This window comes from Mus musculus, chromosome 18 (genome assembly GCF_000001635.26).
Source record: "Mus musculus strain C57BL/6J chromosome 18, GRCm38.p6 C57BL/6J".
Classification (NCBI taxonomy): domain Eukaryota; kingdom Metazoa; phylum Chordata; class Mammalia; order Rodentia; family Muridae; genus Mus; species Mus musculus.
Window position 1 is genome coordinate 3,404,785 of NC_000084.6, and position 12,050 is coordinate 3,416,834.

General features: G+C 39.8%; 1 protein-coding gene across 4 annotated transcripts in view; it reads left to right on the forward strand.

Moving 5' to 3' along the window:
• The window catches only part of Cul2 (cullin 2), a 53,731-nt gene that overhangs the window by 21,815 nt on the left and 19,866 nt on the right, over positions 1 to 12,050 (forward strand). For all 4 annotated transcript variants that reach the window (NM_001360829.1, XM_006526275.4, NM_029402.3 and 1 more), the window contains exons 3-4: positions 901 to 1,003; positions 9,346 to 9,440. In NM_001360829.1, the coding sequence (NP_001347758.1) occupies positions 901 to 1,003; positions 9,346 to 9,440 (198 nt within the window). The remainder of the gene's footprint in view (positions 1 to 900; positions 1,004 to 9,345; positions 9,441 to 12,050) is intronic.

Here is a 12,050-nt window from a genome sequence, read left to right on the forward strand (position 1 = left end):
TTTTTTTTTTGGTTTTTCGAGACAGGGTTTCTCTGTGTAGCCCTGGCTGTCCTGGAACTCACTCTGTAGACCAGGCTGGCCTCGAACTCAGAAATCCACCTTCCTCTGCCTCCCAAGTGCTGGGATTAAAGGCGTGCGCTACCACTCCTGGGGGGAAAGTTCTTAACTGATGGTTATTTATATCTCTGCTTTCTATAATATTGGTTAATATTTTACAGTTTTAAGTTGTTGATAGTAAGTAGGTCCAATATACTATGTTCTTTAAGATTTATTATTGTGTATTATATGTGGATTTGAACACAATGCATAGGTACTTTCTGAGACTGAAGTATTGGATCCCTGAAATTTAAATCAGTTATGAGCTTCCCAAAGTAATTGTTGAAAATAGTACTTTGAATCTCCGAAAGAGCAGTACATTTTGTTAACAGCTGAGCCCTCTGTTGTTTCCCCATACTGTACTCTTTTAGGTAGATAATTTAGCTTTCTAAAGATTTATTATAATACAGGTAGCACAGCCTATAGGTGATTTTACGTACTGGTGTTTGTGGCACATAGCATATGTTTTGCCCATAGAGACCAGAAAAGTGTGTCTGGAGCTAGAATTAGAGATAGCCATGAGCTACCATGTGGGTGCTAGGAACTGAACTCAAAAACTCTCAGTAGCAAATGTCTCTGCAACCCTGTTCTTTTTATTCAATTAAAGTATAAATGCATGATTCCATCATAAATAGCCCTGTATTTTCTGTTTATTGTTTCATCTTTGGTCTTGCCAGTGCACTAGGAAGGTAGAGGCAGAAGTTCTAGGATTCTAGGGTACCACAACACCCAGCTTGATGTTTTCTTTTTTTAATGCCAAATATAAATATGTTTTGACTATGAGAACCTTAATAATCTATCTAGAGATATCTATGCTTTATGTGTGGCCTATCCTGAACCACTTGGAGAAAGACTTTATGCGGAAACAAAGATTTTTTTGGAAAGTCACGTTCGGCATTTGTATAAGGTAAGGGATAATATTGCTGTGATACACTTATGCTTACAGCTACGGTTATTTGCCTAGATCACTGATTTACAGTGGATAACATCTACCAAATTTGTTTTTTTTTTCTCTTAATTTTAAATTTTATCATACAAAATACTTATTTTAAAATACACATAAAAGACAGAAGCAACACAGCTTCTGGGACAGGCAGAAGCGACACAACTTCTGGGACAGACCCTGTTTCGGGCTCCAGACATCCGGGAACCTTTCCCAGCAGAGGAGAGGTGTCCACCTGGGAGGGCTCTTTCGGGGCAGGTGAGGGAGCCATCTTGGGTCCCAAATCCCTCAGAGTCTAGTCTGCCCAGGTGAGAATGCAGACTACGGAAGTGACACAGTTTCTGGGACAGGCAAAAGCGACACAGCTACTGGGACAGACCCCATCTCGGGCCCCAGACATCTGAGAACCTTCCCCACCAGAGGACAGGTGTCTGCCCGGGAGGGGTCTGACCGCCAGAGCAGGTGAGAGACCCATTTTGTGTCCCATGTCCCTCGGAGACCAGTCTGTGCAGGTGAGCATGCAGACTGCAGAAACAACACTTCTTCTGGGACAGGCCCTATTTCAGGCCTTCATCTTCAGCCAGGAGGCAGCTCTGAAAGCCAAATATCTGTGCACCTTCCCTGTAAGGGGAGAGCTTGCTGCAAAGAGTACTCTGACCACTGAGTCTCAGGAGAGAGCTAGACTCCCAGGTCTGCTAACAGAGGATAACAGAATCACAGGAGGAACAGGCTCCAACCAGAGACAACTATAACAACTAACTCCAGAGATTACCAGGTGGTGAAAGGCAAATGTGAGAATCTTACTAACAGAAACAAAGACCAAACACCATCATCAGAACCCAGCACTCCCACCTCAGCAAGACCTGGATACCCCAACACACCCGAAAAGGAAGACTCAGATTTAAAATCATATCTCATGACGCTGGTAGAGGACATCAAGAAGGGTTTTAATAACTCACTTAAAGAAATACAGGAGAACAGTGCTAAAGAGGTAGAAGTCCTTAAAGAAGTACAAGAAAACACAACCAAAGAGGTGATGGAATTGAACAAAACCATCCAAGACCCTAAAATGGGAAGTAGAAACAATAAAGAAAGCCTAGAGGGAGACAACTCTGAAGATAGAAACCCCAGGAAAGAAATCTGGAACCATAGACGCGAGCAACAGTAACAGAATACAAGAGATGGAAGAGAGAATCTTAGGTGCAGAAGATTCCATGGAGAACATGGGCACAACAATCAAAGAAAATGCAAAAAGATCCTAACTCAAAACATCCAGGACATCCAGGACACAATGAGAAGGCCAAACCTACAGATAATAGGAGTAGATGAGATGGAAGATTTTCAACATAAAGGGCCAGCAAATATCTTCAACAAAATTATAGAAGAACACTTTCCAAACCTAAAGAAAGAGATGCCCATTAACATGCAAGAAGCCTACAGAACTCCAAATAACCTGAACCAGAAAAGAAATTCCTCACGACACCTAATAATCAGAACAACAAATGCACTAAATAAAGAGAGAATATTAAAAGCAGTAAGGGAGAAAGGTCAAGTAACATATAAAGGCAGGGCCATCAGAATTACACCAGACTTTTCACGAGAGACTATGAAAGCCAGAAGAGCCTGGACAGATGTTATACAGACACTAAGAGAACACAAATGCCAGCCCAGGCTACTATACCCAGCCAAACTCTCAATTACCATAGATGGAGAAACCAAAGTATTCCATGATAAAAGCAAATTCACAAAATATCTTTCCATGAATACATCCCTTCAAAGGATAATAAAAGGAAAACACCAGCACAAGGACTGAAACTACATCCTAGAAAAAGCAAGAAAATAATCCTTCAACAAACCTAAAAGAAGACAGCCGCAAGAACAGAATCCCAACTTTAACAACAAAGTAACAGGAAGCAACAATTATTTTTCTTTAATTTCTCTTAACATCAATGGACTCAATTCCCCAATAAAAAGATATAGACTAATAGACTGGCTACATAAACAGGACCCAACATTTTGTTGCTTACAGGAAACCCACCTCAGGGAAAAGGACAGATACTACCTCAGAGTGAAAGGCTGGAGAACAATTTTCCAAGCAAATGGTCTGAAGAAACAAGCTGGAGTAGCCATTCTAATATCGAATAAAATTGACTTTCAACCCAAAGTTATCAAAAAAGTCAAGGAGGTGCCCTTTATACTCATCAAAGGTAAAATCTTCCAAGAGGAACTCTCAATTCTGAATATGCCCCAAATTCAAGGGCAGCCATAGCCATTAAGGAAACGTTAGTAAAGCTCAAAGCACACATTGCACCTCACACAATAATAGTGGGAGACTTCAGCACCCCACTCTCACCAATGGACAGATCCTGGAAACAGAAACTAAACAGAGACACATGGACACTAACAGAAGTTATGAAATAAATGGATTTAATAGATATCTACAGAACATTTTATCCTAAAACAAAAGGATATACCTTCTCACCGCCACATGGTACCGCTTCCAAAATTGACCATATAATTAGTCACAAAACAGGCCTCCACAGATACAAAAACATTGAAATTGTCCATTGCATCCTATCAGACCACCATGGACTAAGGCTGATCTTCCATAACAACATAAATAATAGAAAGCCAACTTTCACGTGGAAACTGAACAACACTCTACTCAATGATTCCTTGGTCAAGGATGAAATAAAGAAATTAAAGACTTTTTAGAGTTTAATGAAAATGAAGCCACAACATACCCAAACTTATGGGACACAATGAAGGCACTCCTAAGAGGAAAACTCATAGCCCTGAGTGCCTCCAAAAAGAAACTAGAGAGAGCGTACACTATCAGCCTGACAGCTCACCTAGAAGCTCTAGAATGAAAGGAAGCAAATTCAGCCAAGAGGAGTAGAAATAAGCAAGAAATAAGCAAACTCAGGGCTGAAATCAACTGGAAACAAAAAAGTATTCAAAGAATCAGCCAAACAGGGAGCTGGTTCTTAGAGAAAATCAACAAGATAGATGAACCCTTAGCCAGACTACCTAGAGGGCACAGGGACAGTATCCAAATTAACAAAATCAAGAATGAAAAAGAAGATATAACAGAACCTGAGGAAATCTAAAACATCATCAAACCCTACTAGAAAAGGCTATACTTAACAAAACTAGAAAACCTGGACGAAATGGACAACTTCCTAGACAGATACCTGATACCAAAGTTAAATCAGGATCAGATCCCATTTCCTAAAGAAATATAAGCAGTCATCAATAGTCTCCCAACCAAAAAAAGCCCAGGACCAGATGGGTTCTCGCAGAGTTCTTATCAGACCTTCAAAGAAGACCTAATTTCAACTATTCTCAAGCAATTCCACAAAATAGAAACAGAAACTACTCTACCCAATTCATTCTATGAAGCCACAATTACTGATACCTAAACCACACAAAGATCCAACAAAGAAAGAGAACTTCAGACCAGTTTCCCTTATGAGTATCGATGCAAAAATACTCAATAAAATCCTCGCAAACCGAATCCAAGAACACATCAAAAAGATCATCCATCTTAACCAAGTAGGCTTCATTCCAGGGATGCAGGGATGGTTTAATATATGGAAATCCATCAACGTAATCCACTATATAAACAAACTCAAAGACAAAAACCACATGATCATCTCGTTAGATGCTGAGAAAGCATTTGACAGAATCCAACACCCATTCATGATAAAAGTCATGGAAAGATCAGGAATTCAAGGCCCATACTTAAACATAATAAAAACAATATACAGCAAACCAGTAGCAAACATCAAACTAAATGAAGAGAAACTGGAAGCAATCCCACTAAAATCAGGAACTAGACAAGGCTGCCCACTTTCTCCCTACCTATTCAATATAGTATTTGAAGTCCTAGCCAGAGCAATTCGACAACAAAAGGAGATCAAGGGAACAACAAAATTGGAAAGGAAGAAGTCAAAATATCACTATTTGCAGATGTTATGATATAAGTGACCCCCAAAATTCCACCAGAGAACTCCTAAACCTAATAAACAGCTTCAGTGCAGTAGCTGGGTATAAAATTAACTCAAACAAATCAATGCACTTATTCTACACAAGGGATAAATGGACTGAGAAAGAAATTAAGGAAACAACACCCTTCACAATAGTCACAAATAATATAAAATACCTTGGCATGACTCTAACTCAGGAAGTAAAGGATATGTATGATAAGAACTTCAATTCTCTGAAGAAAGAAATTGAAGAAGAGCTCAGAAGATGGAAAGATCTCCCATGCACATGGATTGGCAGGATGAATATAGTAAAAATCGCTATCCTGCCGAAAGCAATCTACATATTCAATGCAATCTGAATCAAAATTCCAACTCAATTCTTCACTGAGATAGAAAGGGCAATTTTCAAATTCATCTGCAATAATAAAAAACCTAGGATAGCAAAAACTATTCTAGGTACTAAAAGAACCTCCATGCCTAACATTAAGCTGTGCTATAGAGCAATTGTGATAAAAACCTTCATGGTACTGGTACAGTGACAGACAGGTAGATCAATGGAGTAGAATCGAAGACCCAGAAATGAATCCACACGCCTATGGTTACTTGACCTTTGACAAGGGAGCTAAAACCATCCAGTGGAAAAGAGATAGCATTTTCAACAAATAGTTCTGGCACAACTGGCTGTTATGTAGAGGAATGTGAATTGATCTATTCTTATCTCCTTGTACAAAACTCAAGTCTAAGTGGATCAAAGACCTCCACATAAGACCAGAGACATTGAAATTAATAGAGGAGAAAGTGGGGAAAAGCCTCGAAGATATGGGCACAGGGGAAAAATTCCTAAACAGAACAGCAATGGTTTATGTTGTAAGATCAAGAATTGACAAATGGAACCTCACAAAATTGTAAAGCTTCTGTACGCAAAAGACACTGACAATAAGACAAAAAGGCCACCAACAGATTGGGAAAGGATTTTTACCAATCCTAAATCTGATAGGGGACTAATATCCAATATATACAAAGAGCTCAAGAAGTTGGACTCCAGTAATTCAAATAATCCCATTAAAAAATGGGGTACAGAGCTAAACAAAGAATTCTCAACTGAGGAATACCGAAGGGCTGAGAAGCACCTGAAAAAAATGTTCAACAGCCTTAATCATCAGGGAAATGCAAATCAAAACAACCTTGAGATTCCACCTCACACCCGTCAGAATGGCTAAGGTCAAAAATTCAGATGACAGGAGATGCTGGCAAGGATGTGAAGAAAGAGGATCACTCCTCCATTGCTGGTGGGATTGCAAGCTGTTAGAACCACTCTGGAAGTCAGTCTGGAGGTTGCTTAGAAAATTGGACATAGTACTACCGGAAGATCCAGCAAAACCTCTCCTGGGCATATACCCAGAAGAAGTTCCAACTGGTACTAAGAGCACATGCTCCACTATGTTCATAGCGGCCTTATTTATAATAGCCAGAAGCTGGAAAGAACCCAGATGTCCCTCAACAGAAGAATGGATACAGAAAATGTGGTCATTTACACAATGGAGTAATACTCAGCTATTAAAAACAATGAATTTATGAAATTCTTGTACAAATGGATGTATCTGGAGGATATCATCCTAAGTGAGGTAACCCAATCACAAAAGAACTCACCTGATATGCACTCACTGATAAGTGGATAGTAGCCCAGAAACATAGGACACCCAAGATACAATTTGTAAAACACAAGAAAATCAAGAAGAGGGAAGACCAACGGGTGGATACTTCATTCCTCCTTAGAATAGGGAACAACATACCCATGAAAGGAGTTACAGAGACAAAATTTGGAGCTAAGATGAAAATATGGACTCTCCAGAGACTAGCTCACCTGGGCATCCATCCCATAATCAGTCACCAAAATCTGACATTATTGCATATGTCGGCAAGATTTTGCTGAAGGGACCCTGGTATATCTGTCTCGTATGAGGCTATGCCAATGCCTGGCAAATACAGAAGTGGATGCTCACAGTCATCTATAAGATGGAACACAAGGCCCCTAATGGAGAAGCTAGAGAAAGCACCCTAAAGGTGGAACAACAATATGAACTAACCAGTACCCACAGAGCTCGTGTCTCTAGCTGCATATGTAGCAGAAGATAGCCTAATCGAGAGGCCCCTTGGTATTGCAGGATGCCAGGGCCAAGAAGTAGGAGTGGGTGGGTAGGGAGGGGGGGGGGAGAGGGTATAGGGAACTTTCCGGATAGCATTTAAAATGTATATAAAGAAAATATCTAATAAAAATACACATAAATTAACCAGACCTAAATTTCCTTTTTTTTTTTTAAAGATTTATTTATTTATCATATGTGTGTATGCTGTAGCTGTTTTCAGACACTCTAGAAGAGGGCATCAAATTTTTGTTACTGATGGTTGTGAGCCACCATGTGGTTGCTGGGATTTGAACTCAGGACCTTCGGAAGATCAGTCAGTGCTCTTAACCGCTGAGTCATCTTACCAGCCCCAGACCTAAATTTCTAAACAGTGTATTCCTAGCCATATTTAAGATATATAAATTAAGCATCATTATTTTGTTCACACTGCAAATCAGTTTGTTTCTTTAGGGTTTATATCTGCTATATAATGGAGCCATCATCACAGATCTCACTCATTTAAGTGAGCTGCTGTGTCCCCTTTATGGTCTTTAAAGATCATCTGATTGGGAGGAATCTTGCACTCTACCTCTTGTTGGTGGCAACCATCAGATCATAATGGTCAGCCTCTGCCGTAACTAGGAAGAGATATCCTATTGACCCAGAAGGCTGAACAATGTGGAAGAGGAATATACTGCTTTTAGTGCATTTTTATTGTCCGTTTCATACACTCTTTAGTGTTTGAGTATGTGCATGTATCAACTCATGGCAGAGGTTTTGATAGCAAGTACTTTAAAATTGTTTCAGTGTTTTTAATATATTACTTTGGTTGAAGTATGATAAGCTATTGAACTTTGCTTTATGTATTAATAACCATATAAGACATTAATGTTACCATTTGTTAAGTCGGCTATAGTTGTTTTTGTTTTTTGAGACAAAATATCATGTTATCCAAGATCTGTCAAACTGCTAAATAGCCTAACTGGCTAGCCTGGAGTTCGCAATCAGCCCTACCTCCTCAGCTCTGAGGGGGGCTGGAGTGCACTGTTGAGGCTATATAGGGTTTTTGCTTGTTTGTTTTGTATATTTTGAGAGATAGGGTCTCGCTTTGTAGCCGTAAGTAGCCTAGAAATCACAGATCTGGACTAAAGGGACATGTGGGCATGCGACCATGCCCACCATGAATTCTTTGAGAAATAGAATTGAAGATGCTTATGGCTCAAACCTAAAATCCCATACCGGGGAGGCTGAGGTAGAAAGATTACTGAGTGCAAGGTGATCCTAGGCTACAAAGAATGTCAGTCTTGCTTAAAAAGTCACATTATCTTAAGAGCTGAAGACTCATTCAGCTGGTGGCCTGCTTACCTAACGTGAGTGCTAGGATGACCCCCAGCAATGCCCAAGCTAAGTTGTATCACTGCACACCTGCAACCCCAGCACAGGGGAACAGCATTGCAAGTTACAGGCCAATCTGAGCAACAACAGTTTTAAAAATAATTTCTATGGGGCTGGTGAGATGGCTCAGTGAATAAGAGCACTGACTGCTCTTCAGAAGGTCCTGAGTTCAAATCCCAGCAACCACATGGTGGCTCACAACCACCCATAATGAGATCTGACACCCTCTTCTGGTGCATCTGAAGTCAGCGACAGTGTACTTATGTATAATAATGAATAAATCTTTAGGCCAGACAGAACAGGGACTGAACGAGCAGAGTTGACCAGAGCAAGCGGGGCCGGCCAGAGCCAGCAGAGGTCCAACTGAACGGGAGTGAGCAGAGGTCCTAAAATTCAATTCCCAACAACCACATTATGGCTCACAATTCACAAGCACATTAAGGCTACACAATTGTAGTTCACAGCTACAGCTTACTCACATACATAAAATAAATAAATCTTTAAAAAAATCTATGAAAAAAATCCATGAATATGCTTGTTTTATATCCATGTGCTCACGCTTCAATCATTTGTTCTTTTATTTTGGAGAAATCTTTGGATAGTCACTCTCTATTCTAAGGCTCATGTTTTTTTCCCCAGTTTCATTTGTACTAAATATAATTAAAATATAATTTATAAATGTGGGTGATAATGCTTGATTTGTGCTATTTTTAGAAGTTTGATTCTATATATTTTGTAATTTCGTTGTAATGAAAATGATTAGTACTTTCAAAGCAAAAATATTTTTTCTGTTTAGAGAGTTCTGGAGTCTGAAGAACAAGTGCTTGTTATGTATCATAGGTACTGGGAAGAATACAGCAAAGGCGCCGACTATATGGACTGCTTATATAGGTGAGTGCTTTGAAGTCTGACCTCTTAGCACCATCTGCATCCATAGTTCATTGTTATGGTTGGACTGTGGTGTCCTATGTGTTTAATCCTAGCTGTCAGGAGGCAGAGGCAGACAGGCATATCTCAACAAGTTTGAGCCCAGCCTGGTCTACAGAGTGAATTTCAGAGCAGCGAGGGCTACACAGAGAAACCCTGTCTCAATAAACCAAAACCAAACAAACAAGATTTCCTTGTACGTAACATGAGTGTCTTAACCTGCATGTGTGTCGCTGTACCTCTTATGTGCCTGGCATCCTCAGGCTAGTAGATGGCATCAGATCCCATTGGACTGGAGATGATTGTGGATGTTAGAAATTGAAACGTGGTCCTGTTCTTCTTCTACCCCAATGATTTGTTTTTAATTAAGGTATATGATTCTAATGAGTTTAATTATGAAGGAGTGATTTATATTATTTCTCATTGGATATAGAATACTAATAGGTACTTTGATAGATAGGTCCACATCAGAGCAAGATGTGTATCTGTGTGATAGGCAGGAGTGTAGACAGTAACCCTTGGAAAAGAAAAGAAGGAAATAGTGTAACTGTTTCTTCAAATTGTTTAGAACATGTTAAACTCCAACAGATGACTGTAAAAACTCAGGTTGGATGACGCTTAGTGGAGTAAATAAATCTAAGCCACATTTCCAGAAGATAAGCATGCATTTCAGGCTCTATGAGACTGCTTAGGGCACTTGGTAGTTTTCTTTCAGGCCTCTTGAACACATTGATTCAGCCTTAGCCATGCACCCTTCTCTCTCCTTTCCTCCTTTCATTACCCATACTGCTCCATCTGGCTGCTCTTGCCTCCTTTCTCTGGAGAACTAATTCTGACAGGTTTTTATTTCCCTTCCTAAACTTTCCTCTTTCCTACATGGTCTCCGGCTTAGGTCCGGTACTTCTGTGGTTCTCTTGAGCTGATCCTATTTGACTCAGTTTTGTAGAAGTAAGGGCAGTTGACTGTTGCATAATGATAGAACTTAAATGTTAGGAAATGTCACTGATTGTTTCAGCAGCAAAGCTTCTATATACATAAGTCATTGTGGCTATACCATTAGTAAGTCTTAGGGATCCCTGTGTAAGTAGTTAATCATTTAAAATACCTGCCCACAACTATTGCTGAGCAAAGCAGACATTTATTGACAGAGTAAATAAATACCAAACACGCATACGAAGTGTTGTTCTCTTATTCTAGGCTTAGAGAGTCCACTCCTGTAACCTTTATGGCTTGAGATGGATGTAGTGATAATTTTGCCATATGCTTTGTGGCTTGTCCCATAAATGGGCCTGGGTTTCAGTTTTTCACTGTGGAGAAGCTGATGACTTGTCAGCTCTCCAGGCACAGTCTGCTCTTCTGCCCTGCTCTGTGGCAGTACCCACCGTAGTACCTCAGCAGCTCTCAGTTCTTCTCCTAGCGTGTTGCTACTCCTTTGCCTTGCTGGTTCAACAGAAGTATAGGTTACTTAATCTAAGTTGCCTTTGCAGAAACTGGACTTCACAATGGCACAGTGGCCTTTATAGTAGCAAACCCACAATTTTAAAACAGCTTACTGTGAAGTACAGGTTTATTGTGGCTTTAACTTTTATAAAATAGTATTTCAACATTGTGCGATTTTATTAAGATAACCCCCAGCTTGATTGTATGTATTGTTGAAGTTTGAAGAGTGGGTGTGTGTGTACTTAATCAGTTAGACTCAGGGCTCATTCATTTTCTTATATCAGAGCCTTTCTACATGCATATCAGAGCCTTTTTACATGCATACACCTTTTTTGAGATAAAGTCTCTTGAGCCCAGACTGACCTTGAACTCAGTCTGTAATTGATTATTAAGCTCTAGCTAGGATTATAGGTGTATGCAACCACCTAGCTAATGTTATCTTATTAGAGCACTTGATTACTATCTAAAATCACTAGCTTTCCACTGTCTATATAACCCAATCATAGAGCTGGTGCCTATGGGAGTCAATTAAGTGTCCTGTAGTATTGGCATCATATAACCAATGGTCATTCCTTTAATTGTATTGGTAGGGTGAGTAGTAATGAGATATTTCCTCGGAGGGCAGTGTTGACAATATTAGAAGAAAACACCTTTGTAGTGGGTTTTTTTTGGGTGGGGGGGGGAGTGGTAGATTGTCTTCTAGGCCTTTCCTTGTTTTTGGTTTTGTTTTGTTTTTTACTTTGCTTTGCTTGTTTTTGTTCTTTTAGACAGGGTTTCTTTGTGTAGCTTTGACTGTCCCGGAACTAGCTCTATTGACCAGGCCTGATATGCCTCCTAAGTGCTGGGATTAAAGGTGTGTGCTACCCTTGCTTGGTGCCTTTCCTTGTTTGTAGACACACTCTTTTAGAAAATGTATAATGAAATTAATGCAGAGAGAGAAATGCCAGTTTCCTCAAGTAGTTTTTGTTTGTTGTAAGATGAGAATCTCTCTGTGTTCTCTGCCGAGCTTGTCTGGAAATCTTTGGGCGCAAGCTCCCCTGTTGTTTAGTCTCACCAGGTGCATAATTATTTTTTAATATTATGTACAATTATTTAATCCATTTTAGAATTATTTGTTTGCTTTGAGACAGGGTT